The sequence below is a fragment of the Podarcis gaigeae genome (genome assembly GCF_964106915.1).
Source record: "Podarcis gaigeae genome assembly, chromosome: 15".
Lineage (NCBI taxonomy): Eukaryota > Metazoa > Chordata > Lepidosauria > Squamata > Lacertidae > Podarcis > Podarcis gaigeae.
In genome coordinates, this window is record NC_139692.1 from 45522590 (window position 1) to 45547350 (window position 24761).

Below are 24761 nucleotides of genomic sequence, written 5' to 3' on the forward strand. Positions count from 1 at the left end.
CTCAGCCAAGAGGTGCGGGGTATAATTAATCAATTAATGGGTGGGGTATAACCAATTAATATAGGGTTACTGTATTTCAGAAAGTGAAAATCCAAACAGAAAAGGTGTTGAGCTTTTCTAGGCAAAGGTGTTTTTCTTTCTTTTTTGGGGTGTGTGTGTGAAGAAAAGCTGTTGAGCTTTTCTGCCAAAAAAAACTGTTGGGGGGGGGGGGCTTTTTTGGGTTTCCACACATCCAAACATTAATAGGATTCCAGCCCAGACAAAGTTCCTGGAAATTCCAGACGTACACCAACCCTAATTGTGCATCAGCTGCTCTGGGTGCCTTTGGGGGGGGGGAGGGTACAAACACTCCAAATACGTGAATGTGCTTTTTCTTGCTTGTGTTTTTCCCCTTTGGGCTCCTTTGGGAGGTAAGGGGCCTAGCAGCAACTCTGGAGAGATTGGTGGGGTGGAATTGAGATTTATTCCCCTCCGTTGCTAACCTTCCAGCCCCAGGTGTGCCGCAATGCAGCCTGCACAAAAGATGAGAACTCGCCATCCAACCGCAGAGACCCATAAAAGACAGATTTATTGCTTGTTTAAGAAAAAGCACAGAGATGGGGCGGAGGAGGCGAGGAGAGGAAGGAGGGTGAAGGAGAAGGTTCCGGTTCTTCTTGAACAGAGGGGAACCAGGCCACAATCCATTCTCACAGGGGGAAAGGGGTTGGCACGTCTGAAGAGGAAGGGGCAGTAAGCCCATCACGGCCCGTCTGCCTCTTGCATAGCGAAGGAATATCTCTCTCTAAGGTTATTAGTCTGTCCTGTTAGATTAGCTGAGCTCAGGGTCAGGGTTGGTGGGGAAAAGAGGCAAGCTTCCGGATTCCACAGGACTCTTGCACACACAGGAAGTTGCAGGCAGCCAGCTGACAAGCCATCTTTGCCATTCTGTGCAACGCTGGCCTTACATGGGAAGGAAAATTCGCTGCACTTGTCATCCCCGATCTCTGGGTGGCAGACTTGCATAGTGGGAGAACTCAGTAGCCAGGGGGGGTGGCAGGCAAAGTAGGGGTCCAGCCTCCCTGCCGGAGAGGGGCCGGCGCTTTTTCGGCCGGGCTTCCTGAGATCGCTGGCGGCTTCATTCGCCCAAAGAGCTGCCTTGAAGAAGCATTTCCTGAGAAGGTCTCACAGTGATTCCCGGGGGTCTCCCGAGGGTGGATTTGGGCCTCCTGAGAAGAACTGCTGCCCCCCAGGAGGACGGGGGCCACTCAGCCCGGCCACGGCTGGCTCGAGGGCGCCATGAGGTCACAGTCAAAATCCAAAAAGGCGGCCGAGTCCAGGGGGGTTTCCCGGGGGCTCCGCAGGCCCAGCACAACATCCACCGGCCGCTTCCGAAGCATCTCTGCGTCGAAGGTCATCCCGCGGAAAAAGAGGTGGCCGCGGAAGTGGTGGAGGTAGCGCAGGCGCCGTTGGGGGTCCTGGCACAGGAGCTGGACGGAGAGAGCGGTCAGCGGTCAGAAGAGACGGCAGAAGCTGCCTGGCACAAACTGTTTGCCCACCAAATGCAGAACCGCCCTGGATCCTGTGCCCCTTCTCTATGTGTCCCCTCCCCAAAAGGTTGGGAGAGTGGCAAGGGCCTTCTCGGTGGTGGCTTCCTGTCTGTGGGCTCCTCCCTCCCAAGAGAGGCTCAACTGGTACCATCATCATCCTGGGGAAATGGGCAAAAACATTCCTCTTTACCCAAGCCTTTGGCCATTAGATAGTCTATGGCCTGTTAAAGGTGGTGGGGGACAGATATTATGATTAATATACGGCCTAGGACCCTCGTACCTACGGGACCGCCTCTCCTGGTATATCCCACAGAGGACCTTACGGTCTTCCAACCAAAACATCTTGGAGGTCCCAGACCACAGGGAGGTTAGGCTGGCCTCAACCAGAGCCAGGGCTTTTTCGGCCGTGGCCCCGATCTGGTGGAACGCTCTGTCCCAAGAGACTAGGGCCCTGCGGGACTTGACATCTTTTCGCAGGGCCTGCAAGACAGAGCTGTTCCACCAGGCCTTTGGCCAAGACACAGTCTGACCCCATCCTTTGGCAATCCTTGTAGAACTCTAGCCCAATGGTTGCCATTAATTTGATTTTGACTTGATTTTAGAATGAATTGATTTTAGAATGCTGTGCTACTTTTATTGTTGTTAGCTGCTCTGAGTCCAGCTTCGGCTGGGGAGGGCAGGATATAAATAAAAATTTATTATTAATAATAATAATGTTTACACTGGCCAGCAGCAACTCTCTGGGACAGGGAACCAGCCCTTCCTGGGAAGAACAGGACTGAGCCTCAAGGCCTTCTGCATCCAGAGCAGGGCTCTACCACTGAGCAGAAGAGAAGGGTGGCTGCTATTCCTGGTGGCTGTGTTCTGCCCACTGCTGTCAGTCACTGGGAATCTGATGGGGGGTGTCTGGCTGGCCACTTTGAGAGCAGGTGGCTGGACTAGGTGGGGCCTACACTGCCCGATCTCCCAGCCAGGCTCTGCTTATGGAGCCTCCAGCTGCAGAGGCAGTCTATCTCACTTCCCATGTTCTTAGGGGCACATGGCCACTGTGAGAACAGGATGCTGGAACAGACACGGCCCCTTTTTTGTCTGATCCAGACGATGGGCTGTGTTTATATTCTTGTGCCCAGAGTGGCTGTGAATCTAAGTTTGGTCTCATTTAGGGGCAGTACTTCAATATGAGTAGGAAAACATTTTTAATAGAAAAAAGCACTGCTTATGCCCATAAGATCCTAGTCCTTATGATCTCAAATGAAGGGCTGGTTTTAAAAAGTGCCTTGCACCCATTCGGGTCCACCCAGCTCAGTATCATCTGCACCAATCGGCTGTGGGCTGATGGGAATTGTGGCCCAAAACAACTGGGTTGGCGAAGGCCGGCTCAGATACACGTTAAAGGTTTCTGAAGTGGGAATTGCAGAATCTAGCCCAACCCCCTGAAATGCAGGAATTAGACCCGAGTCAGTAAGTGACTGAACCCTTTGACCATGTGCAACACTTGCACCGTCAAGTTTATGGTCTGTGCAATATCACATTTTAGATTTGCCCAAAATTTTAAGTATTAAGAAAAAAACGCAGCTCACCTCGCTGAGGAGAAGGCGGAGGCCCAGGCTGAGGGTGCCTGGGATGGCGTAGCTGCAGCGTTTGACGCTCTCCAGCATGCTGACGTGGTCTTTCTCGGGGGCCACCGGGAACTGAAAAGAACGTGGGAGAGCTGGATTCCTCCCTGCCTCCTCGCACGTTCATGCAGGAACACAGAGTTGCCCTAGGATCCCTGCCCAGCAATTACTCTCTCATGTGAGTCCCCCTCCTTTGCTACCCACAAAGAGAATTTCACTGCTAGAACACAGCTGATCCATGGAACTCACTGCTGCAGGAGGCTGTGAGGGCCACAGAGTCGACTGGAGGAGGAGGACGGGAGGAATTCCTGGAGGAGATGGCTTCTAGCAAAAACGCTTCTCAATCCCATTTGCCAGAAACCGCAGGTGGGGAGAATGCTTTTCTGCTCGGATCCTGCTCGCAAGCTTCCCATTGGGGCATGTTTTGGCCCCTGTGAGAACAAGGATGCTGGGCTAGGTAGGATCCAGCAACGGGCTGCTCTGAGGGAAGCTCCATGTCCAGAAGCAGTCTATTGAGATTCCTAGTCTCTCAGGGGCATTTGGGCCCTGTAAGAACGGGACGCTGGCCTGATTCCACCTCAGGCTCGCCTTATACGATCATCTTTATTGTCCTTGTCCCATACAGAACAACGAAATTGAAAAATCTACATAAAACATTCAAAACCCAACAAGCCTGCCATCCCAGCCTCTAGAAATGCTGTGACCTCTGCTGTGCTCTCTTCATCAGGTCTTTGCTTCTTAATGGAACCTCCATCTCCAGAGGTAGTCTACCTTCACAGGAGACAGAGAACTGGGGAACATGCAATGGGGTCTTTCTCGCCAAGCTGCTTCACAGCCTTACCTTGCCAGTGGCTAAGCCATACAGCAGCACCCCCATGGACCACCAATCTGCCGCATGGGCGTACGGCCCACCACTCAAGACCTCCGGGGCTGCAAAGAAAGAAGAGGCGAGGAGATATTGAGCCTTGCAAAGACGGCACCCGCCCCAGTTAGCCACTGTCCCCTTTGCCTCCTTAACCGCTTGTACCCATGTACTGGAGGGTCCCACAAATGGTGTAGGCCCTTTCGCCCCAGGGCAGGTGACGGGAGAGGCCAAAGTCAGTCAGCTTCAGGTGGCCTGCAGTGGGAGAGAGAAAAAATAAATAAATTAGGGCATTAGAGCCTGGAGAGAGACGCACACAAATTGAAAATGATTTTTATTTTATTTCATAAGCATAGAGTTAGAACAATAAAAAGGTAAAGGACGCCTGACAGTTAAGTCCAATCGCGAACAGCTCTGGGGTTGCATCGTTCATCTCGATTTACTGGCCGAGGGAGCTGACGTTTGTCCGCAGTTTTTCCGGGTCGTGTGGCTCGCATGACTAACTAAGCCGCTTCTGGCAAAACCAGAGCAGCGCACGGAAACGCCGTTTACCTTCCCGCCACAGTTGTACCTATTTGTCTGCTTGCACTGGCATGCTTTCGAACTGCTAGGTTGGCAGGAGCTGGGACCAAGCAACGGGAGCTCACCCTGGCGTGGAGATTCGAACCGCTGACCTTCCGATCCGCAAGCCCAAGAGGCTCAGGGGTTTAGACTGCAGCGCCACCAAGTAAATATTTGGAGATTTCTCTCAATCTCCAGACTTTCCACCATCTCCTCCATGGGTCTTACTGTGAACCATTTCAACTGCATATTGTTTCATAATCCATATTTTGCATGTGTCCATATTGTCCATAGTGATTGTTAACATTCCAAGTGTTATTAAAACCCTGCTAATGCTTTCATCTGCTTACAGTGGTCTCCCAAATAAATTATCAATTTTCCCCATTCTTTCTTAAAGTTTTTGTCTTCTTGGTTCCTGAGCTTTCCGGTCAGTTTTGCCATTTCGGCGTAGTCTCATCAGCTTGGTTTGCCATTCCTCTCTGGTTGGGACATATTTATTGATATTTTTTGCAATTGCACCCCACCTTTACTTCCACAGAGCTCACGGTGTCATGCACCAGGAGTTCCCAGGGGGTGCAGAGATATAAAAAGTAGGGGCTCCATGGCTTGACTTTTGAAAAACAGGAGCTCTGCAGCACTCTACTAATTAGGAACCTCTGGCATATACGGTTATTCCCCTACAGCAACCCTGTTAGGTAGGCCAGGCTAAGAGACACCCAGACATGGCTGAGTTGGGATTCAAACCCTGATCTCCCAAGTCTTAGTCCCACACTCTAACCACTGAGCCACTCAAGAGGCTCATGGGAGGGTCTGCGGATTTTGGGGGGTTTGAAGACAGGATATTATTGAGCACCCATGGCACTAGACATGCATGTTGACTTTTAATTGCATTTTCACTACTTCTTTTATTTCTCACATTGTCCTTTATGGCGTTAACTGTTTTAAATTATACAGGGTGCACTAAATTAGAACAACAAAAAAGAGAAGCAATCAAAATGAAATTTACAGACCAAACAACATCTAGTACCGTGCATTACAATGGTTGCAATAGGCAGGGAAGTCGTTTGAGTGGTTACATCGCGGGCATTCATTTGTGTCTGGCACAGGATTTGGGGTGATTATTATTATTATTATTATCATCATCATCATCATCATCCGCCTTTGCTTCCTGCCCCTCCCCCCCCACTGGAACTCAGGGCATCTTCCACAAATAAAAAACATGTGAAAGATAACCACTAAAAAGCATTTAAATTCTGGTAGAATTAAGGTAAAGGTAAAGGTACCCCTGCCCGTACGGGCCAGTCTTGACAGACTCTGGGGTTGTGCGCCCATCTCACTTAAGAGGCCAGGGGCCAGCACTGTCCGGAGACACTTCCGGGTCACGTGGCCAGCGTGACATCGCTGCTCTGGCGAGCCAGAGCTGCACATGGAAACGCCGTTTACCTTCCCGCTGGTAAGCGGTCCCTATTTATCTACTTGCACCCGGAGGTGCTTTCGAACTGCTAGGTTGGCAGGCGCTGGGACCGAGCAGCGGGAGCGCACCCCGCCGCAGGGATTTGAACCGCCAACCTTTCGATCAGCAAGTCCTAGGCGCTGAGGCTTTAACCCACAGTGCCACCTGCGTCCCCCTGGTAGAATTAAAGCAACATAAAAAGGCAAATTTATTAAGGTAAGAATAATATGTTGTTTCTCCGCAGGACATTGAGGAACTCCCTCCCCTGCCAGCCTGAGCGGGACGCACCTTGTTCATCCAGAAGGATATTTTCCATCTGTAAAGAGAAGAGAGCAGCCCAGTCAGGGTGTGAAGGTGCCCTCCCCTCTGGCGCCACTCGAATTCGGACCAAGGATTCACCAAGTGCAAGAGGCAGGGATCTCTGGGAAAGGTCCAGGCTGAAGTTATGCCAGGAGTTCGGGCTGGTGGGCCAAATCCCCTGAGAAGGGCCAATCCCAGGGTTGGGGGTTGGAGTGGGGGGTGGGAGGCCCTTGCCCATAGCGAAAAGGCCCCCCCTAAAGGCATCTCTCAGCAGGGCTGGGAGAGAGACCCCTGGAGAACGACTGCTGCCAGTCAGTGGAGACAATACTGGGCTAGATCATGGAGCCAGGATCTGACTGGGGATAAGGCAGCTTCCCATTTCCCTGCCCCACAATGAAAGTCCCACTTTTTTTGGGGGGGGAGGAGGTGTCTCTTGTACCTTGACATCGCGGTGGACGATGCCCAGATTGTGGAGGTAGCCTGGGAGAAGGAAGAGAAGGAAGCGTCATTCCAATTTTATTTTCCATCCGTGGTAAAAATTATAATTATTATTAAGGGCTGTGATTGCTCCAAAGTATGTGAAGAACTCTCTAGGGCTTGCCCCATTGGCGTGGGGCAAAGAGGTCAGTGGTGGCCTGGGTGAAGTTTCTCCTGTTCCACGCCTCACCCCAATCTCCCAGAGGAGAGACGAAAGATTTCCTTGGAATGGGGGACAGTGGAGATAATGGGGCTTTGAGCCCCCATGGTCTTATTTGTGCGTACAGTGGTACCTTGGTTCTCAAACGTCTTGGTTCCCAAACACCAAAAACCCAGAAGTGTTCCGGTTTTGGAACGTTTTTTGGAATTCGTCCAATGCAGCTGTTGGCTATTTTTTCCAGGGCACCTGCACCAATCAGAAGCCGCACCTTGGTTTTTGAACATTTTGGAAGTCAAACGGACTTCCGAATGGATTAAGTTTGGTGCTTTTTTTTTTTTTTTGCTATTTATTGTGTTTTTATTTTTGAGGCTTTTTTGGTTCATTTGTTTTTGTGACTATATGGAACCCTGTTCAGCTACTGTTCATTATCCAAACAATGGCTATCATCAGGTATGATGCAGGTATGAAAAATGTTTAATTTTAATTTTTATTGTGTACAATACTGTCTTATTTATTTTATAGTACTGTACAGTACATTGATTATTGGAACACGGGTGGCGCTGTGGGTTAAACCACAGAGCCTAGGACTTGCCGACTTGGCGGTTTGAATCCCCACGACGGGGTGAGCTCCCGTCACTCGGTCCCTGCTCCTGCCAACCTAGCAATTTGAAAGCACATCATAAGTGCAAATAGATAAATAGGTACCACTCCGGCGGGAAGGTAAATGGCATTTCCGTGCGCTGCTCTGGTTCGCCAGAGGCGGCTTAGTCCTGCTGGCCACATGACCCGGAAGCTGTACACCGGCTCCCTTGGCCAGTAAAGTGAGATGAGTGCCGCAACCCCAGAGTCGGCCACAACTGGACCTAATGGTCAGGGGTCCCTTTACCTTTACCTTTTACATTGATTATTGCTTTCATTTTATGGATCAATGGTCTCGTTAGATAGTAAAATTCATGTTAACTTGCCGTTTTGGGGTTGTTTTTAAAAGCCTGGAACGGATTAATCCATTTTGCATGACTTTCAATGGGAAAGCGCGCCTTGGTTTTGGAACACTTTGCTTTTGGAATGGACTTCCGGAATGGATAAAGTTTGAGAACCAAGGGACCACTGTATATGCAACCTGAGCAAGAGGCTCATAGCAGGAGCACCCCAGAAGATATTGCTTCTCCATCGGTCGCTGGTTTGGATCCAGCACAGAGCAAGCAGATCTCTTTGTCTCCTGCTGCCAACTGAGCTCACACACTCCAAAAAAACATAGGCTCGGAGGAAGGGCCCACCCATTAGCCCGGGGGAACCCCCTCACTTAGTGGGGGCTCTTGCAATCTGGATCGTCCTTTCGGGCGCTGATGAGGACACTCAAGAGGCCAGCTCCGGCCATTGTCTTACAAAGAGACTTGTCCGGCCAGCAATGGAGTCATCTGTTAAGAGTTCAACCCTCACTCTGGACAGGACCCCCCAAATTAGAAGGGACTCAGTGCATCATCTAGACTGACCCCCGTCCCCAAACCCACTCCACTTCCTTACCAAGCACCAGGACCAACTCCGTAGCAAAGAGGCGGATTACGGCTTCGGCAAAACGCCCCACCGACTTCCAAAGGGTGTACAAATCCCCAGTACTGCAATATGTGCACACTGGTGGGCAGGGAGAGATAAGAGGGGGTGGGGAAAAGAGGGGGGGTGTTACTTATAGAGTCTGAACAGAGCCTCCTGACCCCACTTTGCGCCTTTTGTACATGCAGTGCATGTCCTTTTCCTCCGACGCATATGCCCCGTATATCAAAAGCACATTTAAAGCACGCACCCCCTCCCAAAATATCCTGGGGACTGTCGTTTACCCACTTACTGCGCTACAGTTCCAGGCACCCTTAACCAACCACAGTTCCCAGGATGGTTTGGGGAAAGCCATGCCTTTAAATGTGGCTTCCTCCAAAAGCAGCCCAGGAACTATCGTTTGTTCAGGGTGCAGGGAATCGTAGCACTGCGAGGGGTAAACTAAAGTTCCCAGGATACTTTGGAGTGAGGGAAGAGGTGCTGGATGCTGTGCACACAGCCTTGAAAGCAGCCACCTGCTGCTCAGGGGTAAAGGCAGAAGGAAATTCAGGGTCCAGGTGGGGTTCAAGGAGGGACAGAGGAGAGGGGGACCCGAGGCCAGCAAGAGAGACAGAGAGAGCCAGTGGAGGTGCACCTCACACGGTTGTTGTGTATGGCATTATTTTACCGTATTTACTCAAATGTAATGTGCACTTTTTTGCCAAATTATGCTGTGAAAATTAGGGTGCATTCCCCAGCAGATCGGTTTTTTTGCTTCGAGGTTTTGAAAACCAAGGTGCGCATTAATTTAATGGTGCATTAGATTCGCATAAATATGGTATTCCTTATACAAATATTGAGGCACGTGGTCATTCAGTGCCATCAGTATATGCAAATGTCTGGCTCATTTAAGGGTACCCAAAACCGTTTTTTCGCAATAACAACGGGACTTACAGGTGGAGAATACTTTTGTTTTTACAAAGATACCAGGTAGCTCAACTATTTTAGTAAAGTATTACTAAAATAGAAAGATCCCCTTTGCAAACAACACCATGTAAAAGTATTAACTCGGGCAAACAGTCCCTTTGTAGATCATATTATTTGAAATAGCAATGCCTTTAACTGCAAATAATATTATTTGCTAAGGGAATCTTTGCATGAGCTAATACTTTATTATCCCTGTATCTTTGCACTTTTGCTCTCCCAGGCTGTGATGCTTAACGGTCTGGGTTTTTTAGTCTTTCCCCTATTTTTGCACTCTCTTTTTTGTGTTAACAAATGAATTTTTTTTATTTCTTTTAACGGTGTATTGGCAAGAAGCGGGGAAGGAGAGAGAGGAGAAGCCGTTGATCCCTGCACAGGCCGTGAGAGCCAGCCAATTCCTATGGCAGGGGAGAAGCAGAACGAGCTCCAGGAAGAGTAAACAAAGAGTCACATGTGTGGGCAAAGGCTCAGCGGCACATGGCTGGACACGCACGAGGGTGGGGGGCACAGGGTGGGGAGAGAAGGACGGTGGGAGGGGGGGGGCAGATCTCTACTCTAGCCGAGCCCCGCAGGGCAGATGGTCACTCACTAATAAAGAGATGGCGGCGGCCTTGCCAGCTGTCTCCCAGGCAATGCACAAAAGGGTGCCTGACCTGCTTCTGGAGAACAAGAGAAAAGGGGAGCGGTGAGTGAAGGAGGGAGCCCAGCAGGGAGGGCTTTTTGGGGGTGGGGTGGCAGAGGGGCTTCTTGGATTTGGAAGACATATCAACCTCTTTGCGGAGGAAAGGGGTAAATGGTGCAGCCGGAGATCGCAAACGACTGAAATCTATTCAGGACAAATAAACATCATTCCATCGTCACGACAATATACACACACAAATTTGGTGGAAATAAGTGCCCTCTTGAAAGGTTCGGCCTTTCGTCTCGATTCAAAATGCCACCCAAAGGCCCATCTATCGTTCAGTAAAAATGAAATACAGTGGTACCTCGGGTTACATACGCTTCAGGTTAACAGACTCTGCTAACCCAGAAATAGTACCTTGCTTCAGGATGAGAACAGAAATCGTGTGGCGGCAAGAGGCCCCATTAACTAAAGTGGTACCTCAGGTTAAGAACAATTTCAGGTTAAGAACGGACCTCCGGAAGGAATTAAGTACATAACCAGAGGTACCACTGTACATGCATATAGATAACAGACACACAGACAGAGATTTGGTCTTCAGAGTGTGGTCTTGGAATGTTCTCTCTGGACTTTGATTCAAAATGATGCTCAGTGGTGCATTTCTCCACCATCAGAATATATATATTATAGCATCCAACATTTCTCTGATGAAAACAGAGATGTCCTATTGCATAATAATTATAACGATATTATTTCTACCCCAGCCGCTCTGGGTGGCTTCCAACATATAAGAAACATAATAGAGCATTAAACATGAAAAAGATCTTCCCTATACAGGTCTGCCCTCAGATGTTTTCTAAAGGTTGGGGGTCACATAACTCCCTATCCTCCAATATTTCTCTGATGAAAATAGGAAAAGTGGGACATTCCGGGATCAAATCAGAAACTGGGACATCTTCTGTAAATCCAGGGCTGTCCCTGGAAAATAGGGACACTTGGAAGGCCTGATATATATAGCATATATATATATATGCTTTCGTAGATTTTCACGGGTACAGGAATGCAGGTTTTGGTGTCCTCGGGTGTCTTCCCGTGTAAAAGTTGGGGTGTCTAGGCGACGTTTCGACGAGGTCTCACTCGTCATCTTCAGGCTGGTGCTTTCGGCTTCTTGTTACTGGAACAGAGCGGGATCTCAATGTTTGAGTTCCTATAAATACTGTAGAGGGGGTGTGGTGTCTAGCCTCCAATGTTCTGGGCAGAGAGGAAGTTCCCAGGCTAGTGTGCCTTTTCTTCTTTTGTTCCTTAATTACTTGAGAGATACCTTGAGTGATTTCTTGAGTGATATCCTGAGTACCACTTAGGTGGGTCATTAGGTGTGGATTAGTTGCTAAAGTCTTTGTGTCTTGACCTCTTGAACTTTGTGAAGAGTTTTCCTGAGAAGATGGCTGTATTGCACTTAGTTGTGCTTTGGCTTGGCTTCGTGTATAGGGGCGAGCTGTGGTTTTGTGGCTTGTGTCAGCCAGATCTGTGTAGGGATTGCAGGGGGGTGCAGCATCCGGAGGTGCCACCATGGATTGGCTACTGGATGGTGTCAGTAATTCATCTGTGGAGAGGGTCTGGGTTTGGGTCTGGTGTGGTTGATTGGTGTTGGCGTTCTGTGTGCCTCTGGATCTGGTGTCAGTTTTTGTGGGGAGGGCTAATTTCCAGATGTCTGGCAAGCGGGATGTGTCGTCACGCTTGTTCATGTTGTGAGGGTGTTTCTCTATCTCGATGGCTTCCATGATTATTCTCTTGTGGTGATGTTCCGTGTTAAAGAGCAATTTGGAATCTGCAAAATTAATTTCGTGTCCTGTTTCTTTCATGTGTTGGAAAAGAGAGGAAGTTTTTTCTTCTTTTTTGACGGCATTCTTGTGTTCTGCGATACGTGCATTTATTCGTCTGTTTGTTTGTCCAATGTACGTGGCTGGGCAGACTTTGCAGGGTATTTCATAGATCCCTTGGTTTTCCAACTGGATTTTATCCTTGGGGTTTCTGAGGATATTGGCTATTTTTTGGTTGGTGCAAAAGGCTGTTTTGATATTGTGTTTATGGAGGATTTTGCTAATTTTATCTGTAGTGCCCTTGATATAAGGAAGGAGGGCCATGCCATTGTTTTCTTCTGTGTCTTGGTTTTTGGGGGGTGTTTCCTTTTGGATTAGCTTCGTAATCCTGTTTTGCTGGTATCCATTGGCAATTAACACACCCCAGAGAGGACACAAAAACTGACACCAGATCCAGAGGCACACAGAACGCCAACACCAATCAACCACACCAGACCCAAACCCAGACCCTCTCCACAGATGAATTACTGACACCATCCAGTAGCCAATCCATGGTGGCACCTCCGGATGCTGCACCCCCCTGCAATCCCTACACAGATCTGGCTGACACAAGCCACAAAACCACAGCTCGCCCCTATACACGAAGCCAAGCCAAAGCACAACTAAGTGCAATACAGCCATCTTCTCAGGAAAACTCTTCACAAAGTTCAAGAGGTCAAGACACAAAGACTTTAGCAACTAATCCACACCTAATGACCCACCTAAGTGGTACTCAGGATATCACTCAAGAAATCACTCAAGGTATCTCTCAAGTAATTAAGGAACAAAAGAAGAAAAGGCACACTAGCCTGGGAACTTCCTCTCTGCCCAGAACATTGGAGGCTAGACACCACACCCCCTCTACAGTATTTATAGGAACTCAAACATTGAGATCCCGCTCTGTTCCAGTAACAAGAAGCCGAAAGCACCAGCCTGAAGATGACGAGTGAGACCTCGTCGAAACGTCGCCTAGACACCCCAACTTTTACACGGGAAGACACCCGAGGACACCAAAACCTGCATATATATATATATATATAGTCACAAACACATAAATTTGGTGAAAATCAGAGCAGTCTGGAAAGGCTCAGTCTTCCAACTTGATTCAAAACGGCGTCCAATGGTACCTGAACATTAAACACCCAACATTTAACACAGCTAAGTTCGCAGCGAAGGCTGCTCAACTTAGACAAGGTCACGTGGACTCCCTTGCAATTTAAGATTCTGGGATTTTTAATGTATGTTTTATTTACTGTTTCATGCTTTTATTTATAATTCTTATGCATACACTGTGTTTGTATGTAACTGTTTAGTGGCCACCTGTGTTTGGCTGTCTCGTTAATAAAAATGAACTTGGTGCTCATTTGTTCTCTTTTTCCATATCAGGAGAAATGAATGTTTGGTGTACATGTAGCCTTATTGGAGTTCACCGATACAGTGTATTGGTTTGGGCTGAATATTGCTATATGCCGACTAATGGTTTTACTGGTGATTTGTTTATTGCATTCTTTGGTTTATGCTGCATTTGTGATGTCCCGTTATGTTATTGTTTGCAAGCAGCATAGAAATACAATAAATTGAATAAATGAACAAAGGCCTTGAATCTCAAGTCCTGCAGGGCATCCCCAGGAGTTCAGGAAACCCGCCCCCCAAAAAAAAACCCTGACCCCAAGAGACTAGATATTGCAGCCACAGAGCTCAGGACACACCTGAATGCTGACCTCCTCCTTGCACTGCTTGAGGGTGTCTCGGCGGAGAACTTCCACTTTGGGGAGCACCTGAAAGGAAACGAGACTTTGAGGAAGAAAGAGAGGCAGAGGGCTGGGGGTCTTGGGGGTCAGGCAGGGCACTCACCTTGACCGCAAAGACCTTCTCTTGCCCGCAGTCTAAGACCTTCAAGACTGTCCCAAAGGACCCCTTGGCCACAAAGCCCAGGATCTGCAAGGATGAAGAGGGACAGGGGTTCAGTGGCAGAGCACCAACCGTGCATGCAGATCCCAGGTTCCAGCCCCAGTAGCTCCAGCTTCTCTGCCGGTAGCCCTGGAAGACATTGCTGCCAGTCAGTGCAGACAATACTGATCTGACCTCGTAATAAGGTGCTTTCCTATGTTCCTAAATAAATTTATAATAATAATAATAATAATAATGTTAGCTGCTCTGAGCCCAGCTTCAGCTGGGGAGGGCAGGATATAAAAATTTCTTCTTCCTCTTCTTCCTCTTCCCCTTCTCCTCCTCCTCCTCCTCCTCCTCCTCTATACCCCACCCATCTGGCTGGGTTTCCCCAGCCACTCTGGGCAGCTTCCAACAGAATATTAAAAACACGATGAAACATCGAACATTAAAAACTTCCCTAAACAGGGCTGCCTTCATACGTCTTCTAAAAGTCAAATAGTTGTTTATTTCCTTGACATCTGGTGGGAGGGCGTTCCACAGGGCGGGCACCACCACTGAGAAGGCCCTCTGCCTGGTTCCCTGTAACTTTGCTTCTCGCAAGGAGGGAACCGCCAGAAGGCCCTCGGAGCTGGACCTCAGTGTCCGGACAGAACGATGGGGTGGAGACGCTCCTCCAGCTATAAATCGGTCTTGGGGGAGCTAGATGGGTCAATAGTCTGCCTAAAGCAGCTTCCACCATTCCTATTTAAACCAGACATCCATTCAGAACCATGAGGACTAGAAATTTGCTGTGTTTTTAAGGGAAGGGCCACTGCTCAGAGGTAGAGCAAGTCCTTTTCAGGCAGAAGGACTCCGGCTCTTTTGACAACAGCGTCTCAGGGTGGTCTGGGACAAAGTCTCCGTCCATGAGACCCTGAAGAATGGTTGCCAGTCAGACTGACAGCGCTGGGCTGGGTAGGCCAATGGGTGGAGCCAGGCTATGGCAGCCTCCGATGCTCCAAGGGGGGAGGCGCCACCTCTGCTGTCCCCGGTGTGGGTGCCAGTGAGAGGCAGGGTGGTGAAGTGGTTAGAATGCTGGACCAGGGCCTGGGAGAGACCAGGGTTCGAATCCTCCCACTGGGCCATGAAGCTCACTAGTGTGAGCCAGTTGCTGCCTCTCAGCCTTGCCTACCTTGCAGGGTTGTGGTGGGGATTAAATGAGGAGTGGGGAGGGGACCACATACAGCGCCTTGAGCATCTTCGAGGGGAAAAGGTGGGATAAAAATGCAAAATAATAATTTCCCCCAAATCTGCTTCCTGAGACTCACTTTAATTCCCCCCACTTGGGAGGGCACTGACCTTCAGCTGGCGCTGCCCCATTGGAGGCTGGACTGGGAATTCGGGCAAGAAGAGGGAGATGCACTGGGGCAGGGTCCTCTCAGCCCCCTCCTTCGCCAGCTGGGGCAGCTTCTCCACCACAGACCCCGACTCTCGCTTCAGGGGGTTCCTGCCCGCAAAGGCTCTCTCCAGGCCCAGAAGTGTGCCGCCAAAGCTGGAGAGAAGGTTCTTCCAGCCCCGTGCCCAGGAGGCGTCGGACAGGAAACTGGCACCACGACCCTGCGGAGGAGGGCAGGCATGGGGTGAGGCCTCAAGGAAAGCAGGGGCAGACAAAAGGGACAGGCTTCAGTAACAGCAATAGCAGAAACAAAAAATTCCTTCCAGTAGCACCTTAAAGACCAACTAAGTTAGTTCTAGGTATGAGCTTTCGTGTGCATGCACACTTCTTCAGACACTTCTTCAGCAATAGCAGAGAACTTACTGGAGCGGAATGTCAGAAGATTCATGGCAAGTAAAAGAAAGCCCTTCTCCACACAGTGCCTAGTTTTTGTTTTTTTTTAAGATAGTAAGAAATGTATTTTGGCTATACACATTGTTTTATTTATTTTGAAGTCATAATGATACTTGGTAATTTGGGAGAATTTGCATTTATTAGAAAATAAAGAAATTATTTACATGGTGGAACAGAACCATTCGAGCACTTTTTGTGGAATGAAAACTTAATGATAACGCAGCAAGATGAACTGTTCAATCCACATATTTTCCAAGAATATCTCCATCTCTAAATATGAAACAGTCCTTGTTATCCAGTACAACTTTTGTTCCACCACACTCCGGTAGCAGAATCTTCTCACCAACTTTTACACTAACTGGAAGAGTGTCTCCCTCCTTGCTTTTAGAGCCTGTTCCAACTGCTACAACAGTGGCTTGTAACACTTTTCCTTGTGATTTTTCTGGAATCATAATGCTTCCTTTAGTTACTGTCTCAGCTGCACACCTTTCCACCAATACACAGTTGAAGAGGGGAAGAATTTTTTTAATGCCTGTCCTGCCATGGCGTGCTCTTTACAAGGGCTCCTGCTCCCGCTGCGAGGACTCCTTGCACCCCTGACTGACTCACAGAGCTAGCACACGCCCACACAGTGCCTTGTTAAACTCTGGAACTCCCCGCTACAGGAGGCAGTGATGGCCACCAACTTGGATGGCTTTAAAAGAGGATTTGACAAATTCATGGAGGAGACGGCTATCAGTGAGAACAGGATGCTGGATTAGATGGACTCTTTTTGGCCTGATCCAGCAGTCCCTTCTTATATTAAAAGCTGGGAATCCTGCTCAGCAGGGGGTTGGACTAGATGGCCCTTGGGGTCCCTTCCACCTCCAGAGCTCTAGGATTCTATGACAAAAACAACAACCCCAACAGCACAGATAATTCTGAGGGTTTCTTGGAGCCCCTCTGAGGTTTCTGTGTGCCTGTCTTTTGCTTTTTGACCAAGCAATATGTAAAAAATAAAAAAAAAAGATCAGCATTAAAGTATGAGCTTTATAGAAGGAATGCTTTTAAGGTACACATAGGACAGGGGTAGGACGGCCCCAGATTCAATCCTGGAAGGACGGGGAGAGACCCCCACCCCCTGGAACTGCAGAAGGTTGCTGCCAGTCAGTGTAGGTACCTTCTGTTCCCTAAGCAGGCACCAAACGACTCTTCTGAAAAAAACAGAAGTGGTCAGGTGCAAAGGCAATAACCACAATTTCTTTGAAGGGAAGGTGGAATATAAATGTACTGAACTGATTAATTAACAGCAAGCGGGGCAGAGGGGCCTCCCAGCAGAAGAGTGTCTGAGACTACCCTGCCCCATAATTCCCATTTGCTGCTTCTAAGACAAAGAAGATATTCACAGGCAGGGAGGACTCCACGGGAGAAGGCAGCTCATAAAATACCTTGGGTTCCATTTCTCTTGAACGTGGTAACCACTTTAAAAAACAAATCAAAACTCTCAAGCAAATTGGAATCCGTTGCTGTTTGACTACGAATAGAGTCTCAAGGTCCCATTTTCGCGAGGGGGCTGCAGCTGTTTGTGCCAGCAGCTGTTTCCAAAACAGTCTCCCAAGGCAGCCCCACATAGAATGAACTGCAGCAGTCCAGCCTGGGCAAACTGTGGCCAAGCCTGTCTTCTTCCAGAAGTGTTGCAGCTGGAGCAAAAGCTGAAACTACACACAAAATCCCTCTAAAAGGAGATAGATCCAGTTTAGGTCCCAAACTGGTAGAATTTTATTTAGATTTGGGGAGGGGAAGAACCGCAACACCACCCTTAGAGCAGCAGCTCCCCAATTGAGTGGTAGCAAACACCTGGGGGGGCGGTGACTTTATCTAGGGGGCGCTAAGAGGCAAGGGGGTGGCAGGCGGACACTGGAGGTGCAAATAACTCTCAGACTTTCAAAAGCTGGTCTCACTGGATCAAGTCCATCCATCTAATACATTTGGATTTTGAATAAATCTGCAGGAGCAGCAGACTGTTGCTGTTTGGCTGAACAAAAGCATTGTTCAGAATAGTGGGTTGCACGATGCTTTTTATAGGGTAGGGGGCACCCGGGTCAATTTATTGTGTGTCTCCCCCCCCCCATTTGGGGACCACTGCAGTAGTGCTACAAAGCCAGAGGCTGGTGGGTTCCAAATATTTCTTTTGGGGGGATCCCTGTCTTGAGGAAGATGAAGGAATACAGAGCATCCTCTGGCTGTGCCCACGGCAGAATGAGGCGGTATAGTCCTGAGATAGCGGAGGGGCCTAGATCACTTTTCAGGCAGCAAATAATAGGTGGGAGGGAAGGAGAAATGGGGCGGCTACAAGGGGTTGCCTCCCCCCGTCCCGAACCCTCTGCGCCCCACGAGGCGCCGATCCCTCACTGGCAGGCTCCTTTATTACTGGGCAAGTTTGCTTTTCCCGAAGCTCCTATCGCTGCCTCTCTCTGCCTGGCCTACCTTGCAGGGCTGTCGTGGGGATGGGGCGAGGAGGGGGAGCCGCGTCCTTGGAGAAAGAGGGCAGATCGGGACGCCAGCGAGGCATCAGGGCGCTCTGTCCACGCAGCTCCCCTCGCAGGGCTGTCGGGAGGAGCAAACTCAGGGGCATAGCTGTCAACCTTCCCTTTTTTTGCGGGAAATCCCCTTATTCCAGCTCCGTTTCCCGCTGCTATCCCGGATTGTTAGATATCCCGTAGACTGTCCGCGGGACAGGTGAGGCTGCCGATCCCTTATTTTCAAATCTGAAAGTTGACAGCTATGCTCAGGGGAGAGGCCCAGGACAATGGAAGGAGGGGCGAGGCGAGGCGCTCTGCACATGCCCAGAGGCAGGAGCCTTACCTTGAGCATCCCGGCGAGCGGCGCCTGCTCCGGCGCCCGGTCCTCCTCGGGGCTGGAGCTGCTGCTCCCTGCGCCTCCCATGGCCCCGCTAGCGCCTTCGGCCCTTCAGCCGGCCCGCCCCATGGCCAGCCCCATCGCCCGCTCCGCGCTAAGCCGCCTTACGTAAGCAGCGCCGCTAAGCCGGATCGCGCAGAGACACTCTCTGGCCCCGCCCATGCAAATCTCAGGACCGCGAGCCCCGCCCACTCGCGTAAAGCCACGCCCCATAGGCAAATACAAGGACCGCCCTCCTTAGGATGAAAAAAAAACGCAGCCCCGCCCCTCATGCAAAACAGGTCCGCCCAACCGTCCTATTATTATTCAAGCCACGCCCCTCATGCAAAACAAAGCCGCTCCAGCTGCCTCATTATTATCAAAGCCACACCCCTTATGCAAAACGCAAGACCCGCACTTCTCAGGATGCAAATTGCAGCCCCGCCCCCGCCATCCAAGCTCCGCCCCTCGAGGAGAATAGATTCCCCTCCCCACTTTATTATTATGCAAGCCACGCATGATAACATTCACCCCTATGTGTCTTTCCGGTTGCCTACTCTCAATTCCTTATTCCCCGCCCAGTATATATTTTATTCCGCCCCCCCCTCCCAGTACTATCTTTCTTATGCAGGCCACGCCCTTTATGCAAAATAGAGCCCCGCCTGAGATTCTTATTATGCACGTCGATGGGGTGGGCCCTTGACACGCTTTATGCTCCACCCAAACTGCCCCAGGGAAGGGATCTGATTGGTCCCAGTACGCCGAGCCCCACCCCCTCCTGCATAATGCATCAAGCACACCTGGGACTTCTCCCTCCCAGAAACTGGTACCCAGAGCATCTTTCTTCGATAGCAACTTGCCGTGGCATCTGTGTGGCAGGAAGGGGCAGTGTGCCCACTGGCAGATGAGACCCTGTATTACCATGCATTTTTTTGAGACTTCCACCAGATACAGAGCCCTCCTTAATTTGTTTTTCCAGTGCCGCAAAAGAGGCCCTGGTATGAGACTCCTCAACTTTCTTAAGAGGGTCCCAGGTGGGAATAGATATAGGTGGGGTGCAAGCCCAGAGTGGGCTGGAGTGGCTCAGGGTGCCCCTTTTCTGCAGACCACATACTCCTTGCGTCTGAAGAGGGGGGCTGATTGGCCATGGGGGACTGGTCAGTTTTGCTCCTGGGTTCAGTCCCCAGAAAGGGCTGGGCTTGTCCAGACAAAACTGAGGCTGGATGAATCAGCACTCAAACTTGGCCTTCAGCAACCTCTTCACTGCTGGTTTGATGGCACCAGGTGATAAATTGTTTTCTGGGGTGGGTGAGAGCCTGACACTCATCCACACCTTCCTGCAAGGAAACCACAGATGAGACACAGGTGTCTATTTGGACTCTTGTGGGTGCAAATCTTATCAGGGTGCTCAGCTTCCCCAAAGGAAAAAAAGCACTCCTGAAATTTACCTACTATGTGCCCAATCAACTCTTTTCATTGGCAAAATTGGCTACAAGGGTCACATAATACCTATTCTGCATTTGTAAGAACCTGGTCTTCTGGCATGGCAGCACCTTGACTTTGGAACTCCCTGCCTCTTGACATGAGGCAGGTACCTTCACTGTACTTTTTTTTGGCACCTGTTAAAAACACCTTTATTTTCTTTTGTGCACCATTTTGAGGTTTTGTGTGTGTTTTTAACATTCCAGTGGTGTATAATCTTAATGAAATAATGTACCAGAGCAAGTCAGAACCGTAGAGTTGGAGGGAACCCACAGGGCCATCTAGTCCACCCCCCCGCAATGCAAAGGGTGCTTCCATGGCTGTGGGTGGGTGATCCTTAAGATCAAGCTTTGCTCAGCAGAGAGGAACTTGCACGCATTTGGCTCCGGGTGCTGCCTGCCTGTCCGCCTCTGCTTTTAACATTCTGTGTTCCGATGATCCTTCGATGGATGCTTGTCTTCCCAAAAATGCTGCTGTGAGCTGGAGTGAAAGATTTTAAGAGGAGCTTTCCATATGAGTGCAACCCACTGGGCCTGAACCCAAATTAATTCCTCATCTTAGTTTCTGCCAGGCCTTTCTACTGAGTCCCCTGGAAGTCGCCCAAGGTCACCTGCTTTGTTGGCCTCATTCCACACCCTCCTCAAGTGTTTCTGCCTGCCTGGAATTTGTCCTTAAACTCCGGTAATAACTCCTGCCTGCCTGGGATGGAGGACAGATACTGTGTTTGTTTGTGTGCAAAGACTAGCCTGCTGTCTAAAGGTAAAACTTGCATTTGTTGCCTCACCGTCTCTGGCCTGTGACCCCGCCTACCACTAGGTTGCTGCCAGTCTGGCCCCAGAAAAGATTGCCCAGAAAAGATTATGGCCCTTAGGTTCGATAATAGGTTCCCCAGGACTAAGTTCAACTCTGATTAAGTTCAGCTCAGGTCCGCTGGATTTAACAGGCCAAAGTGAGCCATTGCTGTGAATTTCAATAGGTCTCCTCTCTGTAAGAGTTAAAACTGCATCCCATTCAAGCTGTGAGAGGGGGCGGATAGAGGCCAGTTTTGAAAAGAGTCCCTGTGGCAAATGCCAGTGATATTTTAAGGGCCCCAGACAGTAGCAGTGTAGAGCCCCCCTCATCTGGATAAATGGTTTTGGTGAAAGCCCAAATTCGAACCCTACCAGCTGGAACAATTTGAGAGTAGAGTTGGAAGGGACCCTAAGGTTCCTCTAGTCCAACCCCCTGCAATGCTCAGATGCAGCAGGGCCCTGCAAAAGGAAGGGGGTGCAGTGCAGCTGAGGAAGGGCCCCGATTCCCCTGCTGGCTGCCCAGAGAGAGTAAAGACAGACACACACCCAGCTCCAAATGATAAACTCTCTTATTTAAACTCTGTTCCCCTCCCGTTTCCCAACAAACAATGCATAGAGCAGCAGGCGGACAGCAGGGCGCCCCCCAACCAGCAACCACGCCAAGGCCAGCGCAGACAGCCCTGGTCATCGTCCCATGGCGCCAGGCCCCCAGCTCCCACGGGGTGACACTCCGGCCACAAGGCATCCGGCGGGGCTGGGTCCCTGGCTGTGGCCGGACTCTCTGGGCGCCTGCACATCCCATGTGCCGCAGGAAATTTGGTCCCTGGTGGCGGAGACGTCCTCCCTGCCACCTCCTCTCTTCTCCCCGGCCAGCGGGGCAGCGGAGCAGAGGCCTCACTTGCGCCTGCTGAAAATGGACTTCTTCCCGGGGACCTTTTCTCCGACGCTCAGGCCAATGAGGAGCCGGGCCTTCTCGTCCTCCTCCTGCTGCTGAACGTGGCCCTCCAGCTTGCCCTCCTGCTTGCCCCGGGAATCGTTGCCGCCCGTGGCCGGCTTGAGCCGGAGCTTCTCCTTGATGACCTGCAAAAAAAGGGCACGAGAGGGAAAGGGGGCGCTTGTCTGCTCTGCTCCTTAAAAGAGGGTGTGGGGTGAACTTTCGGGTCTGTCCCCCAGGCTGCTGCCGGCTGGCCAAGTTTGATTCCTGATTATTGCATTGGGTTGGACTAAATGACCCTTGGGGTCCCTCCCCGCCCTACAATCCTGGGATCCTTTAGCTGCACTTCCTGCATTGCAGGAGGTCAGGCTACATGACTCTTGGGGTTCCTTCCAAGTCTACAATCTGATGATTCTAGGCGGGTGGGACAGTGCGCCTGCCAATCACCTGGCATAATGGTGTCGGGGTGTGTGGCAGGTGGGTTGTCCAGCCCACCTGCTGACGCTTTGAGACTGCTGATAAAATATAGCTGAAGGGCTCTTCGGATGCTTTTATGGAGCCTCCACCTCCAGAGACAGTCTATCTGGATTCCTAGGTTCTATGGGGTGTTTGGCCACTGTGAGGACATGATGCTGGACTAGATCAGCCTGATCCAGCAACCAGGCTGTTCTTATGCTCTTATAAACCCTAAGAGAGCTACTGCCGGACAGTGTAGGCAATACTGGTGGCTAGAGGGACTCAGCAGACGGCCGAGTCCTCTGTTCCCAGAAGGCCACCGAAGGCTACTAGCTGCGATGGCTGTATGCCACCCTCAGAGGACCCTGTTGTAAGGCTCCTGCCTAAGCCCTGGCAATCTTTCGAGCAGAGGCCTGGCAGGCAGAGGGTGAACCAGAAACTCCCCCCTTGCAGTCTTTGGCCCATCCCATGTCCCTTCCCCACACACCCTGCCAGTACTCACTCTTACCTGGGCCACCAAGGCCTTGCGGCTGTCCCGCTTCACCGCCATGGCAAAGTCCAGCCACGTCCAGGTGTTGTTGTGGTATTCCAGGCAGGGCAGCACCAGGTTGAGTTCACCCCAGTCCACACTGTTCTTCTCCCCCTGGGGAAGAGGGTGGAGAAGAAGCAGGTCAGGCCATGTCCCAGGGGGATAGGGACACACTTCTCCTCCTCCCCGCCATGCTCCCCACATCCTAGCCCCAGGAAACGGGAGCGCCCACATATCTGAAGGTGCGGGATGGGGTTAAGGCGGCAGCAGACGCAAGCCGGATCAAAGAGGTTGTGTGGGCATCGCCCAGGATGCCACAGCATCCCATTTGGGGACAGAGAGAAGGGAGTTCTTCACACATGGCTAACTTATGGAACTCTCTGCCACATAAATTGATAGTGACCACGACGGTAAGGAAAAGCCATGCTGCATTCATGGTCCACCCCCAAACCCCAAACCCAGGACGACTGGCTGACCTTGTAGCTCACACAGAGCGGCACTTGTGGGATCTTGATGTAGATGAACGAGTTATTCATCGCTGCCCTTTCCTTCATCTTGTCAATGTCGTCTACTGGGTACTAGAACCACAGAATCATGGAACTGAAGGATTGGAATCACAGATAAAGACTCCCAGGCAGGCGGCCACCCAACCTCTGCTTAAAAACCGCCAAGGAAAGAGAGTCCACCACCTTTATTTTTTAATTTATTAAATTTGTATACTCCCCTTCATCCGTAGATCTCATAAAAATAAGAGAATAAAGCACAGAATACATAATAAAACCAAGAAAAAACCATACAAAACAATACCTTCCCCACAACATGTTTAAAAGGGTATTGGATGTAATCAGCCAAATCGGCCTGGCTGAAGAGGAACATTTTCGCCTGGTGCCTAAAGGTGTGCAATGAAGGTGCAAAGTGAGCCTCCCTGGGAAGAGCAGTCTACCTTCCAAAGGAGTCCATTCCACTATAGGGAGGGAGGAAGGAGCCTGTGTTGGGAGAAAGCACCAAGGGGCCCCATCCTGCCAGCCAGGTGGGCGGCATATGCATATACGTAACATAACATAATGACCCTCCTCCACACCCAGCTCAACGATTATTATTATTTTTAATAATAAAATTCACTGTGCATGGCTGTCAGGTTGCAACCAGCACACTGGGGCAACACCAACGCCCCCTGCCCCCACGTGCTCCCACACCTCACAAGAGGGGCAAGTTACCTCTGGCGTTTTGCGGAAGGAGCGCCTGACCCCTGATGTCCGGTTGAGGCCCTGAGCCATGCCCTTCCCTGTCCCCAGGGAATCTTCGGAGACCATGAGCTGTCGGGGCTTCACCACTGGCATGCCTGCACAGGGCAGAAAGAGGTGCAGGGGTGGGGTTCTGCTCCCAGCAGCTCCCCGCTCCCCACAGCACACTCACACATAAAGCCCCATCCCTCCCCAGTGAAGGCGGAGTAGAGGGAGAACAGGGAATCGCTCAGGGGTGCGGCAGGCAGCCTCCTCTGTGGGAACAGGAGCTGGTCACAAATTTATTTCTGCCCGGCGCAGTGTTTGGGCAAGTGCCAGGTCATGGCAAAAGCACACTGATGGGGTGAAACCAGATGGGTAACAGCAGCAAGAATATTATTGGCCCAAAAATGGAAGCAAGAAGAGTTACCGACGATTGAAGAATGGAGGATGAAGTTAATGGACTATGCAGAATTAGATAAACTAAAAGGAAGGATTCGAAACCGGCGAGACCAGAAATTCACGAAAGACTGGAGTAAATTTACGGACTATATGAAAAGTATTTGTGAAGAACAGACGACGTTTGTAGGGTTGCAAGAAGTTTTGTGAGGAGTATTATTAGAAGTATTGTAAAAATGTCAAGGGGGAGGATGATTTGTTAAGAGATGTAAAGGCAATATAAAGTTAAGAAATGCATAAGAAGTGGTTAAAACAGTGGATCATCAGAAGGGCTGATGGAAGTCTAAAAAGATTGTATAAGTGATAAGTTTTGTGGTACATTTTATAATTTATATGTTA

At 50.2% G+C, this 24761-nt stretch overlaps 2 protein-coding genes and 1 pseudogene across 4 annotated transcripts in view; all 3 read right to left on the bottom strand.

The window, feature by feature from the left end:
* Window positions 1-549: 549 nt before the first annotated feature.
* Window positions 550-18639, bottom strand: RSKR (ribosomal protein S6 kinase related). The gene is made up of 12 exons (XM_083715237.1): window positions 18516-18639; window positions 15182-15439; window positions 13805-13888; window positions 13660-13728; window positions 10059-10128; window positions 8480-8587; window positions 6758-6798; window positions 6307-6334; window positions 4170-4259; window positions 3984-4072; window positions 3107-3217; window positions 550-1466 (listed from the first exon to the last, which is right to left on the bottom strand). Exons 1-12 carry the CDS (start codon window positions 18594-18596, stop codon window positions 1245-1247), a joined length of 1251 nt encoding a protein of 416 aa, XP_083571363.1. The 5' UTR covers window positions 18597-18639; the 3' UTR covers window positions 550-1244.
* Window positions 15767-16298, bottom strand: LOC310832436 (10 kDa heat shock protein, mitochondrial pseudogene; annotated as a pseudogene). The gene has a single exon. The product of its transcript is annotated as a 10 kDa heat shock protein, mitochondrial pseudogene (transcript).
* Window positions 18640-21372: 2733 nt separating the features above from the next.
* The window catches only part of BLTP2 (bridge-like lipid transfer protein family member 2), a 43482-nt gene continuing 40093 nt past the window's right edge, over window positions 21373-24761 (bottom strand). For both annotated transcript variants that reach the window (XM_083714983.1, XM_083714984.1), the window contains 4 exons: window positions 23958-24082; window positions 23217-23318; window positions 22720-22854; window positions 21373-21901 (listed from right to left, as the gene is read on the bottom strand). In XM_083714983.1, coding sequence (XP_083571109.1) covers window positions 21716-21901; window positions 22720-22854; window positions 23217-23318; window positions 23958-24082 — 548 coding nt within the window. In that variant the 3' untranslated portion in view covers window positions 21373-21715. The remainder of the gene's footprint in view (window positions 21902-22719; window positions 22855-23216; window positions 23319-23957; window positions 24083-24761) is intronic.

Coding starts and splice junctions, on each gene's coding strand:
- RSKR (XM_083715237.1), bottom strand. CDS start 18,596: ATGGGAGGCGCAGGGAGCAGCAGCTCCAGCCCCGAGGAGGACCGGGCG. Junction 15,440..18,515: donor CGCTCGCCGGGATGCTCAAG/GTAAGGCTCCTG, acceptor CCTCCTCCGCAG/GGTCGTGGTGCCAGTTTCCT. Junction 3,218..3,983: donor ATGGCTTAGCCACTGGCAAG/GTAAGGCTGTGA, acceptor CGTTCTTTTCAG/TTCCCGGTGGCCCCCGAGAA.